The following is a 19,262-nucleotide window of genomic DNA, read 5'->3' as shown; positions in this document are numbered from 1 at the left end:
ATTTTGTTTATCCTTTGTTCTCTTGCATTTGTTATTTTTCTTTTGCATACATATTTAAAACCAGCCAAGAACATGTTATAATTAGTATGAAAATATGAAAAGTTTTAAGTTATTTTAATGTGCAGAGAATGCAAAACATGGGAAAAAGTCCACAAAGATGCAAGTAAACTCCATCTTTCTGAAGCAAATATAACTACTAATTCCATTGATGGTGACATTTGCAGATGGATCTGCATCATTTTTTAGTTAGTATTACTAACTTGTTTCCAGCCAGTATTTTAAAAGAAACATTCTATAAAGACAACTTTTCAATGCTAAAGCCTTTCTTTTTTAAGAAGTATTACTCTCACTAAAAAAAACCATCCATCACTTTAGCTCCTTTTTAGTCAGTGCTCCAAAGATTTGTAATACTAATAACCCCCTTTGAGGTGGTACATTGTAGGCATAAATTCAGCCAGAAGATCTTTGATCTGCCTCAAACGTCACTACACAATAAAAATTTTGTCTGCAAAATGGATTTAATAGTATTCTTCCTCCTTACAGAAAACAAGAAAAAGTTACACAGTTAGTAAACCAGACCACACTTACTTTAAAAGCCACTACGTTTTTAGTGACGTTTGTGAGAACTATCAAACATTTTTTCTCTCCAGTTTCTTTGGATCCAAAATGTAGCTCCTCTGCAGGGCTAATAGGAAATTTAAAAATAATTAGTTTCTTCAGATTATCTTTACAATAGATCATAGAAAAAACATGACCACACACCTTCAGGAAAATAAAATACCTTCTACCCTGCAGCTACAGTCAGCATAAACAGATTCTCATCAAAAAAAGCTATGAAAACAAAAAGCAGAAATTTTGTAGTGAAGCTCAGGGTTGACTCATGTCAAGTGGAAATGGCTGCCTCAGCTGATGACTGCCCTTGACTTCTGCCATCTGTAACAGCAGGAACAGCCAACAGATACTCAGAGTCAGCTACTGCATCTTTGGGCAGTGTGTTAAGGGAAAGCATCGCTGACTTTAATTTATGCTCATATTAAATGTGTCACAGACAAGGAGTAATTTCAACCTCGAACATCTATCCTTGTCATGGATATAGTGCACACATAAGAGAAGGCAGATATCCACAACTGGCAATCATTTCAACCACGACAGCTAAATCCACTTTACTTATGAGTCGGTCTTCACATACTTGTGGTACCACATGCATAATTAGTTATTGCTTGTTTTTAATACTCTTGTGCAATTAAGAGAGTCATGCATGAGATATTTTAAACCACATCAAGCTAACACAACTCAATTTGGATAAGCATTCAAATGAGCACTAGTAGGTAAAAGGTAGGGCATGCTCATATAATACAAGTTGAAAGGAAACTTGAGCAGCAAGTGAAGAACTTTTCTCTCATTACATCACATGAGGAGCACGCAAAGAATGGCCATTCTACTCCGTACTACTGAACAGCATCTACTTTTTCAAAACACGTGATTTTTTTTCCCATGTCCTCTTTTTGGAACGCCAATTTCATGTTAGTATGACCTCCTCCTCAAAAGACTTCCTTTTATGGTACCAATCCTTCTCCTACTTAACCTGAGAAGGAAAGCCCTTGGTGCTGCAGGGCAAGCGTGAACGCCCATGCCGGAAGCAGATTCTGGGGGTGACTGTGATGTTGGGGCGCTGATGTTTTGCAGGGCATTAGTCAGTCCACATGACAAGACTACTTCTTTTGTGGTGAGGATAAGGAAGTGTGCCAAATAAGGCAGAAACCAGAAAATGGATGGGTTTAAAATTGCTTCATAGGGTAATTCCCTCCTCCTCTCAGTAGTCTTTCATTTCTAAATTGTCAATTTAAGTAACCAGTGAAGGATTGTAGCTACAAACATAGTTTAGCTATCTTAATACTGTACTACTGCAGCTGTGTGTAACAGTGATTGGAAGATGAACCCTAAATGAACCAAGATAACAATAATCACCTCAAAATCAGCCACAAACATGATCAAGGGAAGGAACATTCTGCCAGAGCCTGACCGTTCTTGTTCTACCACGTCTGGTCATTGAGCAAAGGAAAAAAAAAAAAAAACCCAACTTGGGGACCACAGCTCTTTGGCTCTTGTCAGTGGAATCAAGTTCCACAGCACTGGGGGTAGGTGGCATGTAGCTATTGGGAGGGTGGATTGTTTAAACAAACACCCAAGCTTTTTAACTTTTACAGATGCAGGAATTTCCTTACTCTGATGTGAGTGACAAAACCAGCCTGTACTAGAAATTCTTGTACCACAACACACCACGAGCTGCTCCTCCGCCAGACAGTACAAGGAAGCTGCTGCTTTTTGTCTGACCAAACAAATTTATTTATGGAGGAGGAAAGTCAGAGGCAGCCTTTCATTGCAAGGTATACAAGGCAAATACAATTGTGGTCTAAAAGAGGGAGACAGCTGACTCATAAGCATGACTGAAAATACAAGAAACAAAAGAGCACAAGGAGCCAGCTTTGGTCCATGATTTTCTGGTGCCAGAGGTGCAGTGCCTCAGCTGTGTGCTCAGGCTCCAGGCTGCTCCCTTCACAGGGCAATGCTGGGAGATGAGCAAGGATGCAAGTTAATCAGGGTGGCAGAGCTTATGGTCTCTGGGATAGGTGCCTAAAACTGGTTATGAATGGCACTGTAAATTATTGGTTTGATCACCTTCAGTAAAATATCCAGAGCAACAGCTGCACTCAGGATTTTACTTTAAAAACAAAACAAACAGCAAGAACAATGGAGACACCAGTATTTTATTTTCCATGACAGCAAGACTACAAGTATTAACACCTCTGTACTTGACTAACTTTACTCTTCCATGTGTTGCAGTCCATTAAGTTACTTCTATTCAATGACAGCTTGAAGTATATTAAGAGAAAAAAAAAGAAGATTCTGGGGGTGTTTCTACTTGTTTGGATTTTTTTTCTTGTCCACTTATGATTTGTGCTCCTTTCTTTTTTTAATTAAAAAGTGGTTGGAAAAACATATCTAGCATTTGTGATTGTCACAGAAAATGTTCAACATTCTTTTATAATCACAATTCTGCAGTCTACGCCTTTGTCTTGCCATACAAGAAACTAAGGCTATAGAGAGGAGGCTTTTCATTTCAAAATTAGGAAAAATTTACACATACTAAATATATTTATGCTAATGAGCATGTCATTATTAAAATTCATTCCAAAACTAATTCATTACAGTACTTAAAAAGTTAGCTAAGAAATTACCTAAAAATTAGATATTTTCTTCATTCATCTAATAGCAAACTGGAAGTGAAAATAAAAGTTAACATCTAAATCAAATTCTAAACAAGCATCTTAACCTAAAAGGCAGTGAAAAGAAAAAGTGATATTGGCTAATTGATTCCTTTATTTTAGTTTAGTGATAAAAATAACTGCGAGATGTAGCATCTTGGATGACAAAACCTTCTGGGTAGATATGTCATTATAGAGCACTTTCCACATAAAATAAATTGGACCCATTAATCAAGTTTAACTGGTGGAAACTATTACTGTAGACATTTATACCATCATAAGCCAAAAGAATTCAAGCAAGATTTAACAGTGAAAACTGTCTTGAAAAAACATTGTTTTTTCTTGAGCCAATGAAATCAAACTATGTCAAACCACTGCTCTCATTACAGATAAGGACAGGCTTTGGTCAGGTGGTTTCTCAATATAAACAAACGCTTCTACAATTCTATGGAATATACACCTATTTGTACAAAAAGTATATCAATCTTTGGTGACACCAAGAAAATTCCCTGAAAACTTGTAACAGCAGAAAAACTCCACGGGATTTGTAAAAAATCCATCCTAAAAAGTTGTTTATAATTTGTTTTCCTCTAACAGTGTGAAAAAAGTTTATTTTGAAAACCAACTAGTTCAGTACTCAAGTGTCCAAGGCACATTGTAAAAAGAAAATTTAAGAAAATTATTATTACCTGATGTGTAATAAAGGTCCTTTAAAAGTGGTTAATGCTTTCTTTGCAATTTTTGGTTTGATCTCTGTTTTGTCAGTTTCCTCTGATTTGGAAATTTGTTCTATAGAATTCATCTGAGTAAAAATGATAGTTACAATGATTAACTAGAAATCTGAATTACATGTTACAGAATCATGCAGGTATTTCAAAGAATATGAGGAGGCTTATTTCAACAGCTTACATATTACAGACCAAGCTTTATGTATATTCATTCCCTGAAGTCCACTGAATAAAATTATTTACTATAGAAGATAAATAACACATTAAACACGTACAAAACCAAAATTCTGCTTTGTCTTTTTTCCATGTATTTTCCTGATGGTCAGGTCTGTTTCTGAAAACTCCAGACACACTAAGTTATAGCACTTCAAATATCAAAGGTTATAAAGCATTGGTATTATTCATCCATTGCAAATTAAAACAGATTAAAACAATACAATCATTGTTGTACCACTGTAACAGAAAACACAGTACCAATTCCACATTTCATTGCATTGCAGGGTAGCTAAACATATCTTCATTGCTCTTAGATGAAACTCTGAAGTATTGCAGAACATAAAAGAAATAATGTTGATTGAATTGGTGCTTTCAAAACTCCAGGTACATCTTAGGTTCTGAGGGTTTTCTTGTATAACATTAGGAAAATACATGCAAAACAGGGCAGGCGCTGGGGGGGTACAGAAGACTGAAAGAATTAGTGACATCATGATTCCAGATCAGCTGGCTGAAGAATTTGCTTAGTCTCTTTTTTTTATTCCACTCTTAATATGGAGAAAAGCCATGAAGAGAACTCAGTTCATGCAAGTTTGAAGTACGGGAATGAAAGGAACACAAAACTTTATATGAAATCAGCTGTATAAAAAGAGCCCACACTGGAACTGTTTTATATAATTATATAAAAGTGGTAGAAAAAGGTTAGTGTGTAAATACACTGCACTAGTTATATATTAGGCTTTGACATAAAACTACCAGAAAAAAATTACTGTAGAACAGAAAAGTGGAAGCACCTACAGGACAGGCACTTACTAACCAAGTTTATCCCTCCTGATTCCATGTACTGAAAAAAATTGAGTAGCACCTTGGTTACACTGAATAAAAGTGAAAACAATTCTATGCTTTATGGTATTTCAGGAGTAAAAAAAGTAAAAAAACTAAAATACTTGAGAGTATAAAGCTAAGTCACCCAAGCAAATTAAAAGCCAACAAACACTGAGACTTATTAAGCACCAAAGGCAACTCACACACAGAGCAGAAATTCTCCGTGTTTCTGTATGTGAGAATCATAGCTTCTAAAATGTGCCCCAAGGAAAACAAGCTACTGAGTCTAACCATGGTTATGTAATGCTTCCTTTTGACCTTAAGGTCAGTGAAATTATCTTTTTTTTTTTTTTAAAGCTGGCCAAGTTGCAAATAACAGCTGAACTACGTAGTGAGCTGCACATTTCAAATTATTCTGACAAACCCGTAACAGAAAATGAAACGGTATTCTACTCCATTAAACAGAAGTTTTGCAAGTAATATTCCAAAATTATTTATGTAATAAAGTAGTGAATTTCAAATTTTTTTCTACTATTTTCAAGAGCAATATCTTCAGTTAATATCACTGCATATTCCTAAATATCACTTCATAAGAACTTGTGTAAAACAATGCCTTTATTTCTGGATAAACAACACTGCAGGAAGATTATGTTGCAAAACATGATTGATGGAGTAGGAATACGATTTCTCCTGAGAATAAATGAAAACATTTATATGTTGAGATTTTATCAATAATTTAAGAAAACAAAGTAACATCCAATAGTGCATAAATATTTAACTTAACATTTTTTTCATGTACATACTGATTTAAGCATCAGAGAAAACTAGATCTATTTCAAAATGATCACCACTAAGTATCCCAAGATTAAAAAGAAACCTACTAGAAAGACAATCTTTGAAAACAAAACACAGAAACCTTTTCCCTTTTGCTGTACAATTCACTATATTCCAAGAGACAAACTAAATACTTGGTGCACATTTTATGCATTCTGAAGCATGAAACTTGTCTTAACAGACCAAGAGTCAAGGTTGAAACTGCAACTATAATTTTTCAGCTTTCCTTTCCTTTTGCTAAATTAGAAGACAGAAAAAGTGTTAAAACATACAACACAAAGACAAGTAACCAAAATTACATGCCTCTTGTCCCACTTTGTAACCATCTAGCTAGTCTTGCCTAAATCTTCACTTAGATACCTTTTTCTGATTAAGGTTTTGTGCTTCATTGAGCTCCCCAGTCTCCTTGGTGTCTGCATCTATCTCTTCTTTACTTTCATGCTCATCTTCACTTGTAATGGGCCCATTTTCACATAAAGGAGTTTGAAAATCATCATCAACCAACGGAGGATAACTATACTTGAAAGAATCCTGAAAGATAAGGATTTATAAAAGATGAGTTATTCAAGAGGATTAGAAGTGCCCTCTCTAGGGTTTTTAAAATGGAAATACTGTCTTTGTTTCTTCTTTCACATTACTTTTATGTTTCATTTATCCATTTCATGTTGCACCTCTGCACAGAAAGCTGACACAAAGAATTTCTATTTTATCATCAACAGACAAATAAATACAGTCATCCAATGAAGCCAGTAAACTGCAACTTTTATTTATAGTCACAGCAGAACTACAGAAGCTAGTCTATCAAGGGTCAGCATTCACAGTCTAATTGCTGAAGTTCTCTTCTTAGTTCTCAAAAATGTGGTTCAAAACTTATGATAGCTATTTCTAAAAATATTTCAAAAGTGATGAAAGACATCAGTTGTTCCTTATATGTTAGTTTCATAATGGCCATTTTAAAAAAAGGAAATAGAGCCCAAAACCATAAAACAACCCCAAATAATCCTTTAAGTTTAACATAATGTGTGTGGACCTTTAGTATATTCTGCAATTCAGACCTCTAGTCTTTGGAATGTGAAATCAATTTAAAGACCATATTTAAGACATCTGAGTAATGCAGCAGCAGAATACTTAAGTTCTCAATGACTCTGCAATAAAGGTACCTTTTCCATTGGAAGATCAGTAAAAAAAAAAGATCAGACCAATTTTTGTTAACTAGAAATTTTCTTAATATTCTCCAAATTGCTTTATTACATATAATGTTAGAGGCAGTGTTTGAACAGGAATCTCTGTTCCTACTGCATTTTCAAGCAGTTTTAAGCATCAAGTAAACCAATATAGTTTGTCAGCTTTTTCAGTGGAGAAAAATAACATAGCTTTGACTCCTGTGAGGCAGAATGGAGCAATGGCCCTGCGTCACAAATGATGCCTCCCTCATCAGGGAGTTACAAAAAGGTGTTTCAAGAGAGCTCTCCATAAGCAAGAACATTTTCTCAAAACAAGGAATAATGTGATGTTAAGAAAGATTAAAAGGGAAAAGTCTTAGATGGACCTATTCAAAGAAACCACAAACAAAAAAGTATACTTCCTGCTCATCTATAACCAAGGTCTAAATCTTATCTGCTCTTCAGGCTGTAGCAACAGTCAAAGACCTCTAGGTGAATGAGACAGGTTCAAACAATATCCTGGCTCAAACAATATCCTACTAAGGGCCAGAAGGACAAGCTTTAAGTACCAGTTACAGACTAAACCACTATTAAAAGACTCCAGTCTACAAGAAATATTACAGTAGTTTTACAGAATACTGACATCCCACATTTGACAGAAATATCCAGCTTCCCCTTATCCAAACCATCAAAGCCTTGTCATTCCCTCCCAGCATAGGATCAAGGGCATGTAACAAAGTGACCTTGATAGAGGGAAATTAATTTTGCTACACACTTCACTTGGCCTTCTTAATCCATGCTGCTGGATAGCTTCAAGAGCTGTGTTGTCCCACTGGTGAGATTCTGTTCGAAGTCCCACACTTCCTAGTCACAGTGCTTAAGTTTCAGCAGCATGGGTGTATCTACTAACAGGGTGAAAACCTCAGCCAGGTAAACAAGACATTTATTCAATGCCTGATACATCCATTCTATAAACTTACGGCTCTTTTTTATAGCAGATCGAGAGAATGCATGCAACTATTTTTGGCAGTTTTTGTAGAGGTGTCTTAATCACAGTAGTGATATATTCTAAGATTACATGCACACAGTGGCTCTGCAAGCTTAGTCATGTCTTAACTTCAGGCCACTGACCTATATAAACTACTTTCAAGAAAACCTGTGGGCTATCAATTTAGATACCCAGGTGAAGAGCACAGCAGTGGCACACATTGTTCAATATTGGCACCAGCAGAGAGAAACTTGATCAATTCATCCTTGTTAAATCCATCTTCTGACAAAGAAAGACTGGGCAAAACAACAAATCAAAATCCTACTGTGTGTACATGTCTTGTATCAAAGTGTACATGGTATGTACTTCAGTCTTGCAGAGAGAAGAGACAAATCTCCCTGCTCAGTCAGAAATGTGTATGCCTTAAGAACTGGACTGTTCCAACAGCTGGAAATGGCAGAATGTGTGATACAATAGATAGGAAAGCCAGAAAACACTGAGTTAGTATACATTTATTACTAAATGAAAAATATCACCAAGTGGCTCTTGAGCATCTAACCCTAATTTTCCAGGCTGGCTAGCATCTAGCTTGCTCCTAGATCTGCCTTGGGCAATCTTGACAAGCTCTACCAAAATAAACCTGCTATAAAGAAAATTACCTCTGTGCACTATGGAGAAGAACAACTCAAAGCCACATATGTGGTATGCAGCATGTATGGATTAGCAATATGGTAACAGCCACAGCCAACAGACTGATGAGGACCTGAATGCAACTTAGACCCAATTCATATTCCAAAGTCTTGCAAAACCCAAGTTGCTATTTTCCATAATTAGTTTTAATGCTTTTGGTACTCTGGAGACACTTTTGCCCACTAGTTGTCTAAAATAAAGCAAGTAATATTCCTCTTTCACAGCTGGCTGAAAGTCAATCAAAGGATTTTAAAACTATGGAAAGTTTCTGATTCATCTTTTGAGTGACTCTGAGAATGACTTAAAACATGCTTAAAGGTAACTTTATTGAGACATTGAAGTTGGAGGCTTCCAACAGAGAAAAAGAACAGTTCCCTTAACTAAGCAAAGTAATCATTGACTCAAAGTTCAACACTATTAATTCTATGGATTTTTTTTGTTACTTCCAGAACTAGTCTCTAACAGTTTTCTGACATACAAAGAACTTAAGTGCAGTGGAATCTAGGTATCTCCCCAAATTAACCTGCCAAATGATCTGCTCCACTAGTTGCTTCCGCCTGGCAAGCCCTGGCTCTTCAAATTTGGATCCTGGTAGGGGACACAGCAAAGGATGCACAGATATGCTGTGCTCTTCACTGGCATCAGGCTTGCGACAAATACGAATATCGGTAACTAAACGCATGGAAATCAAAGATGACGGAGAGAAAATCGGAAGGAGGCAAAAAGAAAAAAAAGTGCCTCACAAACAAAACCAAACACTTGAGAGAAAAATGGAAGGAATCAATTTGTGCAAGTCAGATACTGCATTTTAAAAAGCCAGGCTTGACAATACTAATCATGGTGAATTTTACTCTAGCTAGCTTCAAGAGAAGCCAAGGTTAATCACATCAAGAAAAGTTAAACTCTGAGAAAGGACATGAAGTTGTCTGTTGTCTGGTCAGTGAAAAACTCCCTGCTATCAGAGATGCAACGACACTGCTTTACTGTATACACTGAAAAAATCTTGGGAAGAAATATTCAGAGCACAATTTTGGAGTCTTGGTATTTGCTAACAATTCTTCCAAATTATGACAGTTCTGAGGTTAAGAGCTCAAAACATCCATTAAGTGAAACTCAGTAGTTAGACAAAATATGTGCTGGTTCAAAATACAGGGCTCTCAATATGCAGACATAAAGCTCTTTTTCTGAAATTGTTAAAACCTCTGCAGTTCTTATCAGACAAGTTTACTACTATTCTGCTACTTTATTTCTGCCACTGCAACTTTTTACCCCAGACAAATGATGTGGATAAGCTACCTCCATGATTCTGAAACTTATTAATGCCCTCAGAAGGTGGGCAACATGGAGCCAGCTTGGTCAGCAATCACTAATCAGCAATCAAGACCTTTCAGGCCCAAGGCAGGATTACAAATAACTCTAAGACTGTGTTCCATCAGATGCTTCAGGAGGATATTTAGCAAAACCACAAGTTTTTTCTTTAAAGACATAATGAACTATTAGGTAAGACAGTCTAAAAAGCAGATGGGAGATACTCAGCTTTAATGAGAAAAAAACTTGCCCCTCTATTGCAACAACAGGACAATACCACAGGAGGCAGGTCCAGAACGACTGCTAAACAACAATTATCCCTTACTGAAGCCACTTTAGACATCAGACCTTCCCTCAATGTCCACTCCTGCTGTGCAATAATTTCAGCTTTCTTCCATATGAGAAAGTCTTCTGTGAGACTGGGAGCTGGGGCAGCAATTCTCCATGGAAAAAAAGGGTATCTTTTCTTCAAGAACCACATGCACTTTTTAAAGGCTCCTAATCTCAGCCAAATGAAAACCAAAGTAACATTCTTTTACGTTCCCCAAACAAGTTTCTTATGTCCTGGCCACAATAACACTGCCCTGAATTCATATACAGAGGAACACAGCCTCCCCTATTATTGCTAAACACAACCCTCCTTTTCTCCACATTGTTGCTGCCATAACATCAAAAGCACTTCAGAAAAGAAAAGGTGGAAAAAGAACCATGAAAAGTAACTCCCCTGCAGTGGGCTTACTCTACTACCATAAATGGCCTATTAATATTTTAAAGCATAATTTTTCTGCTAATTTATTTTAAAAGGTTATGCAATACTGATCTACTAGCCTCTTGAAAAGTGAAACCTGTTGTGAAAGATACTTGTGCTATTCCACTCTTTATATTGCACTAGAACTGGTTTCTGGTTCTGTTAAAATGATGCTGCTTGTACCACTTTGGAGCTCTACTACACTCTTTGAAAAGAATCTTCTACAGCCATGACTTAAAATGCAGCCCTAGAGACAGCAAAGGAAAAATAGCTACAATATAACTGTCTCCAGTGAATCATAGCTTTGGAGCAGGACTAGAACTCTCAGAGGACAATAAAACCTGCTTTCTAATTCATAGAACTTGTTTCATAAACAAATACCATCTCTGATTCACCAGGGAACAAAAATAAAGTACAAGTGGCAATGACACTTAGATTATTTTTCTTGAAAGTCTAAAAAACTAAGTGGTTTTCAGTGACTTACAAGGGGATGAATAATTCAGAATAAACAGTAGCAGGACTTAAGAATGTACTTAAGAATGCAGATAGCAAATTCTCACGAAGTTCACCTATTTTATATTATTGTGATTTTGAAATAATCATTGGCAAAACAATTTCAAGAAATCACCCATCAGTGAAGAGCCAACCCTCAACCCCACATACGGAAGTTACACAGGTGTCTCAATCTATCACAACAGAAACGTGACTTTCCATACTTACAGTTCCACCCATGTGAGGTGGCAGATACTCTCCACTGATGTATTCCTGCACGTCATTCTTGTTTGTGAACTTTAACATGCTTATTGCATCTGGGCCAAGCCAACCCTTCACGATTTTAAAAGCAGCTTTAAACAACAAAACACCAAACAAAACAAAAGATATACATGAGTTAACAGGAAAGCAGTTTTGTTATTTTGTTTTTGTAGGTTTTTTTCAGTGTATTGGTAGATATTACATGAGTTACATCCCTCAAGATATTGCAGAACCTGCTCTGAAAGTATCTATTATAATTGGAATGAGCAATGCAAGGGAAAAAAGGTATTATTTACAGAGAAAATGGAAGGAGTATCTTTGATTTAATAACTGACAACTCTGTTGTCTTAGAATTTAGCCATTGAAGTACTGAGCAGGTAAAACCCAATTGTATTTCCAAATCTGAGTGAGGGAGGTTGGGAAAGATGTACACACTCTTCCTTGCTGAAATGTCTTGCCGATTTAAAGGATATTTGTTTAGATTCATAAAGCATTTACAAAGACCATTGTTATTTCAGTGACTGTAAAACATGAATATGCAGGAAAATATAAAGCCAACATAAAAATATGTATTCATATGGCAACAACAGAGGAATAGCGTATTTATCCTGTACATTATAGCTACAGCTAATTATTGAAAGATCCATATCAGAACAAATGTAACCACATCAGCACCCAGTGTCAGGCATCTAGCTTAAACTGTGTATTCCAGTTTTGAGCTGGTTATAAGTCACCATCACTGCTAATGACAGGATTCCTGAAAGGATTCTAGTTAGCAGCATTCAAGGAATAGATTATTTGTCAAGGTCTCCTAACCTTTGGAAACAGAATGAATACAGACTTCATGTAAAGTATGATCCAAAATACAATGATAGGAGGAAAAATAAAAAGTATGCAACCTTTAAACTGACAGATTTAAAGATGTATGTTTACCAAACTACATTACTCATTTGTATCTACACAGAGTAGAACAATGCTGCTTATTTAGGCTACTAAATTTTAAAAGTTATTACAATCCAAAAAGAAAAAAACAACAACAAAAAAAACAACTTACCGTTCATTATCCATGGCATTTCAAATATTACTATCTTTGCTGAAAAGAAAAAAAAAATCTGAATGCCAAGTGCTAGGTATTTCTCTATTTAAGAGCAAGTAAAGCAACAACATTCATGTAAAAAAGTAAATATTCCCTTCAACAAGTCTCCAAGTTCACCTCTCTGTAAAAGCAATTTTGGACAAACTAATTGCTACTTAGAAACATTAGTTATTTGCTTGGAAAACAGGTAATAAAATTCCAAGTTATACATTGTTTATGTACTTCCTGGGATATTATTTTTCTGCCATTTTGTTACTAATAATTCATCTCACAAATAAGGCAAAGAAAGGCAAGATCTCAACCTGACCTAGAAAACCAGCTAACGACAAGAAGAAAGTTTAACAAGTAAATTCAGCACCCCTTGCCTCACAAAGAAACAAATAAGTCTTGTATATCTATTTTTTCCAAATATTCTTATTTTAACCCTAAAGGTTAGAAAAACCTTAAAAAGTCCCAGTTATTTTTCCTCTTGAATGTCGAAGTACAAAAAACAATGTTGCACTTGCCTTTAAGTTTGATATTTGATCAAAGCTTTGAACTTTGATCAGCAAGCCAAAATTTAATATTCAGAGTTCAAGCAGTTGCTGTATGGAAGTTTAACATTCACAGACATTTTCACTTAAAATTTACAACATATTTAAGATGAGCTAGCATAAACTATGCAGTGTTTGCCTATGCATTAAAAAACTAGCAGGCAAGTACGCAGAGTTTTCTAAGTGTGCACACAAAAATGCCTTCTCAGAATAAACCATTTTAATTTTCAGAATAAACCACTGCTCCTCATACATTTCTAGGGCCATTCATTCTTTGACCACTGAAGATTCCTAAAGGATACAAACTATCAAAGTTTGTAAAGCTTCTACACAAGTAACAAGCAAAGGAAAGCAAAGGAAAATAGGTAAATTCCTTTCTGTTATGGGCTTATAATAGTTCTTACTAGGTAAGAACATAGTAAGAACTATTACAGTAATATAAACATTATTACTTCACAAAAAACCAGCTGATTTTTGATGAAAGTAAAGTTTATCCACAAAACAAAGCCGTACTGATTTCAGGACAAGAAAATCCTAACACTGTAACATTCATGTTTCATGAAGTTACCCCAGAAAGCACATTAAAAAACCCCTTCATCTTCCCCATCTTCTATCATATTGTGAAATGCTCTTGTTACACCAGTCTACAATGCTTAACACTTAATATACAATACTTACTGAGGAAATTTGGGTAATAATCTGTAAAACAGTTGACAATAAACCGAACAAAATCCAAGTCCTAAAAAAAATAAATAAATAAAAATTAAAATCCCAGCATAAATACAAAGCAAGCCAAAACATTGAAAAGTACAGGCTTAGTTAAGACTTTTAATGAAAAGCACAAGATAGATATATTGCAGTCAACTATGATCAAATTTTACATACACTACAAATATCCTCAAAACACAACGCAAGGCTTTTTTCTCCATTAAACTGCTGCTGGATTGTGGTCACACTTCCCCTTATAATCAGAGAAAGAAGTCAATAGACCTCTGCTCTGATCACTGCAATAACTAAGATATCTGAACTGCTGCTGAGTATCAACAGGACTTAACACGTGCAGGAAAGATAGAGGAAAAATAAACCTTTAGCACTAGAGAAGCTTGACAGATGGAAGAGTACTCAATATACTGACATTTCCCTTCAGTAATTATCCTACATACTGTTCAATATACTACTGCGGTCAGTATTATAATTCCAAAGGGAAAAAAATAGGTTTCCTTTGAAAAGAATTTTTAGGTTTAGTATTACTTAGTGGCATGCAGAGAAATTGTGGGCAGAGACAGTGCTCAAAAGAGCTGCTTCTCATTTTCAGGATGCTTCTATCCAATGAGCAACTGTACAGAAATAGTACGGTCAGTCTCCTTTGCAACATCCAGGTATAATGGAACTATATTACACAGTAAAGGGCAAGGAAGGGTTTTTATGAAACAGGTATAGAAGTAAGAGATACCTTATCACAATAAGGTACTCAGGTGGGAAGCCTGCCATGAGTATTTTTCCTCAGTCCCTTAAACAGAAATGACCACTACTACTACTTTCAGAAACAGTGCAGAGCACTTCTAGCTGAGGACCCAAAGCCTCAGCCAGTAACAATGAGGAAGGACCTCCTAGGGTGATGTAAACACACCACCAAAACATTTTTGGACAGAGTGAAAAAAGCCCCCCCAAAAAATACCACTGTGTAAGGCGACTACCTGAAAGCTTTTTAAGGGGCTTCAGCAACTAGAAACTAACTTGACATCTTTACAGACTGGGTTCTAATAGAAGCCTTTATCTCAACTGTCTATTGCTTGTACCAAATGCAGTATCTTTCATTTAACAGCACAAACACAATGACAGATTAGAGAGCAGCATCCTGATTAGTGGAGATTCTAATGATTCTAATCTGCTGCCTATCCAAAAGCAGCACTATCAGATAGCAGAGGGATAGAGCCATTATTTTGATGAAAGTCTGGAATTAGAAGTGCAGATTTCACAGACCATTCAATAACTGCATCTATTCTATTTACCTGAACTGGTGCAACAACCCACGAGCTATCAGAATTATCTCCTGCATACCAGTGATAAAAGTGACATAGTAGATGACCATTGCAACAGAACAAACAAATGAGACATGCTCTGGAAGAGAACTCAGAGATTCAAGTTCTTTTTCTGTTAGGATAGATTTATCAATTACTCCACAGGGCTACAAATAGCCATTAAAAATATTCCTGTTCTGTGATAAAAATACTAACTATAAAGCAAGACTGTACAATAGCACACTTACAGACAGTATTTGCTGAGACTTTGTCTCTGGGAGTCTCAAAGACTCGGGGAGAAAAAAGCTGCTTTAGGATATAATCCGTAAAACCCAAATCAAATCAGTCTTTCACATCAAGGAAATTATTACAATCCTTTACTCCTGCTATGTAAAACTGTGGTCGCAGTATTATCTTTAGGAACATGAACAGACAGCTCTCACTGTACAGGTAAGAGCACCAACCTTGCAAAAGAGAATCACACCATATTTATTTGTCAAATTACTTCCCCATGAGCTGGGGGCCCTGTACTGCACAGCTGCAAGGTCCCAGTGCAACATTAATAATCTTGCCTAGGCCAGATATAGACAACCCTCTGGAGCTGGATTTGGGGATGGGGATTTTTTGCTTACATTAATTATTGATATACCACCACCACACAAAAACACAAAGTTCCAAATTTCAGCCATTCTTGTAATAACAGGACAGCATGGCACTCAGTAAAAAAAAAATGTAATTATTCTATAGAAATACATTTTTTAACCTATAGACAATCTGTGAGAATTTTAGTTATTAGATTAAATCCATAAATATGTACTGATAGGCAAGATGTCAATCTTACAATCTAAACCAGCTCAGCCACCAAACTAAATGCAAGTTTTCAGCATATTGCAAAAGACAACATTTAATATGTAACAAAAGATTTTGGGAACTGCTCATGTCATGGGAAAAACCTCTACCATATCACTTATCTCAATGACTGTTAAGTTAATTATGTGTCAAGGACTGCACAGCAACTTCATTTTTTTCTCGTAACACAGGTTAAATAATTCCAAAAGCAATCAAGACAAGACAGTAAAAATACTTACTATGTGACTGATGCCAGTTTCAGCCATGTCAAATACTACTGTCAAGGGCTTTCCATGATCTCTCTTGGCGTAATGTTCTAACCAAAAAGCGACCAGTTTCTTTTTGTCAAGTTGCTGCTTAGGATCTCTTGTATGATGCTTCACTTTGAACCAAACTTGGACAAAAACACACACAGAAGTTGAAGGAAAGATCCAAGCAAACAGAAAACATCATCCAAATAACTACAGAAGATGCACTGAAATGTTTTAACACCTCTGAGTTTGTATTTTATATTTGTCCTGATTTTGTGACCACTGAACTGTCAGAAAAACAACTGCACACCTCTTCACATACCCCACATTTCACATTTTTACTATAGTTTTTTAGAAATTGAAAATACAAAGAATATCTGAGAAGAAACAATAAAGTGGAAAAGCACTTTTTGTGTATTTAAAGACTATTTACCTAGATTAATATTTCATAATTTAAAATTAAATCACATGGTCTTCAGATAATACTATGTTCAGCATGTATTCTAAGTATTGATGTAAAATTAATGTTTCCTTTTCTACTCAGGTTTCCTACAGGACTGCAGCTGATGTGTTTTGAAAAAACTATTTATACATGTATTAAGAATTATACAAAAAAGAAACAGATCTTTCTAAAATAAAATGAAAAATTCCAGGAGGTGACCAACACTGTAAAAATGAAAACCTAGTATATATTCTTCTGGAATAAAAAAATGAGTCATACAGAGACTTGTTTTTCCATGAAAAAAAAAAAGGAAACCCACAGGCACAATTCAAAGTAAAGAATTTATAAAAATGTCTGAAACCAAGTTACTGATTATACAGTAAGTGAGAAAAGAAATATTCAGGGCAGTAATGTGAAGAGTAGCTTCCATCTTTACTACCTTTACAGTATCCAAGTTAGACAAGTCTGAAAATAATTTTAGTTATGCTTAATATTCTTTTCCCTGAAACTAGGAAAGTTGTAGTAAAAACTAGATTTCTTCTCCAAGTTTCATGTAAAGAAACAAATGTTTTTAAATATAGCACATTAGCTAGACTGTATTTCAAGATGAAGAGAAATCCCTATTCAAACACAGAGCATAAACAAGAATATAATAGTTTAATGTAAGACAATGATCACATCACCAAGCCTGTCAGTCAGGCCCATGGTGTGATTTTGAGTCTACCCTGTGCAGGGTCAGGAGTTGTTCTCCATCATCCTGCTGGGTCCCTTCCAACTCAGTGGATTTTATGGTAAATAAAAACTTTATTATTTAATTACATTTTAAAGTAAAAACAGCAGCAAATATATACAGGTAATATATACCTGTGTCTGTTCCTAAAATGCTTATTTTTCAAAGTGATAAAATGCTGGGAACAAAACAATGATCAAAGGCTGAAAATAGTCTATTCTGTATAACTTACATAACTTATAGCCCTCTTTATCGTAGCCATGCAGAAAGAGAGCACCAATTTCAAATAACCATTTTGGAAGGACAGATTCTGACAAGTCTGCAAAACCAAATGAAATATTATTTCAGTAATCATATTAATAATCACATTGTAACTTAACAGAAGTCACTAAAAATGGAAAAGTCTAGCCAAAAAAACCCCAAAAAATCTTTATAAGCTACTTTCCAAGGCCTTCATTAAACTAATGCAAATAGTAAGGATTTCAAATTATCTCAATATCTTGTTCTCATGCTACAGCATAGAATGTACTTATGAAGTAAGAATAGAAAAAATCTACAGAAAAAAAATGCTGCAAATGTTTATTTTTTTCATATCTGAAGCCTCCCCACCACACTCTATCCTTCAGAGTGTGAAGTCCTGTAGAGTTCACCTTCAAAATATTTTCACAGCACAAAAATGAGATCTTTTATTTAATGTACCAGACCAGTGCTATTGCAATGAACAAGACAGTTGTGGGGTTTTTTGTTGTTTGCTTTTTTTCTAGAACTCTACAATGAAAAGAGACAAAGCAAAAGATAGATGCCTTCCTTCCTTCCCCTTAAACACCCTTTCAATGGACATATGGAACCACAACAAAACTGAGACACTACTGGTCAACATGAAAAGCAATACTTTTTCTCCTTTTTTAACTTTTTTGAAAGTTCTTGCTCAGCTCTCCGTGGTACTTGCAAACCTTTAAAAGGTTATTAATGAAACTACATATAGAGGTCAGTGGTAGTTCAAGAGGAAAGCAACACACACCTTCAAAATCAGTGTATAACATAGCTTACCATTAACTGTGTATTCTTTCCTCCACTGAAAGCTTTCATCAATCATCTTTAATGTATCATCCACAACATCATGACGCCAAATCAAGTAGTTTTCAACCCATTTATCATCTTGCTGAAGTCTTTCCACATCTCTAGAATCATATTTATCTGATTTATCTAGGAAATAAATAAGTTAGTGTCTATAGCATTTGCTACAGAAATGTGCAGAGATTTTTTAGGTGTATGTCTATAAGCATCTACTTGCTACATAGGATTTCTCTTGCAGTTTCAAATTTCAGGAAACAAAACACAGCATGATAAATTAATGAAAACCATTTATCTGCTGCAATGATATCTAGGGACACTAGAACATTAATCTCACTAGAAAACTATTTTCTGTGATCCTTATGCAACAAAAACAACAAGGTGCATTTGGGACAGGTGTAATTTTTCTAAAACCAGTTTTCTACAATTAACATGAATTAGTATATAGTATTAGAATCTGTGTACTGATGAATGTATACACTGAACATCACTAGTACATGCTTGAGTTCTCAAAATTATAGGTATCAGCATGTTAGACCATAAAATATCTGATAACAAATATAAAATTTTTGCTTTTGAGCGTGCGCTATACATTATTGCATTAAACAAAATTGTTTCATTTAAAAAACTACATTTTACAGTTATAAATTGTTACCCTACCCAAGAAAAACTACATGCAATTCCAGAGTAGCACAAAAGCCCCCAGGGCTTCTTATATCACATTAACAACATGATAAGAGGCTTACATGC

General features: G+C 35.4%; 1 protein-coding gene across 2 annotated transcripts in view; it reads right to left on the bottom strand.

Moving 5' to 3' along the window:
- Window positions 1-19,262, bottom strand: part of MOSPD2 (motile sperm domain containing 2) — a 37,698-nt gene that overhangs the window by 9,641 nt on the left and 8,795 nt on the right. For both annotated transcript variants that reach the window (XM_038144713.1, XM_038144724.1), the window contains exons 3-11: window positions 18,489-18,644; window positions 17,671-17,757; window positions 16,255-16,409; window positions 13,824-13,884; window positions 12,571-12,609; window positions 11,484-11,608; window positions 6,227-6,397; window positions 3,956-4,068; window positions 589-685 (exon numbers count right to left, since the gene is read on the bottom strand). In XM_038144713.1, the coding sequence (XP_038000641.1) occupies window positions 589-685; window positions 3,956-4,068; window positions 6,227-6,397; window positions 11,484-11,608; window positions 12,571-12,609; window positions 13,824-13,884; window positions 16,255-16,409; window positions 17,671-17,757; window positions 18,489-18,644 (1,004 nt within the window). The remainder of the gene's footprint in view (window positions 1-588; window positions 686-3,955; window positions 4,069-6,226; window positions 6,398-11,483; window positions 11,609-12,570; window positions 12,610-13,823; window positions 13,885-16,254; window positions 16,410-17,670; window positions 17,758-18,488; window positions 18,645-19,262) is intronic.

This window comes from Motacilla alba, chromosome 1, assembly GCF_015832195.1.
Source record: "Motacilla alba alba isolate MOTALB_02 chromosome 1, Motacilla_alba_V1.0_pri, whole genome shotgun sequence".
Classification (NCBI taxonomy): Eukaryota; Metazoa; Chordata; class Aves; order Passeriformes; family Motacillidae; genus Motacilla; species Motacilla alba.
This window is presented reverse-complemented; position numbering and strand designations above follow the sequence as displayed.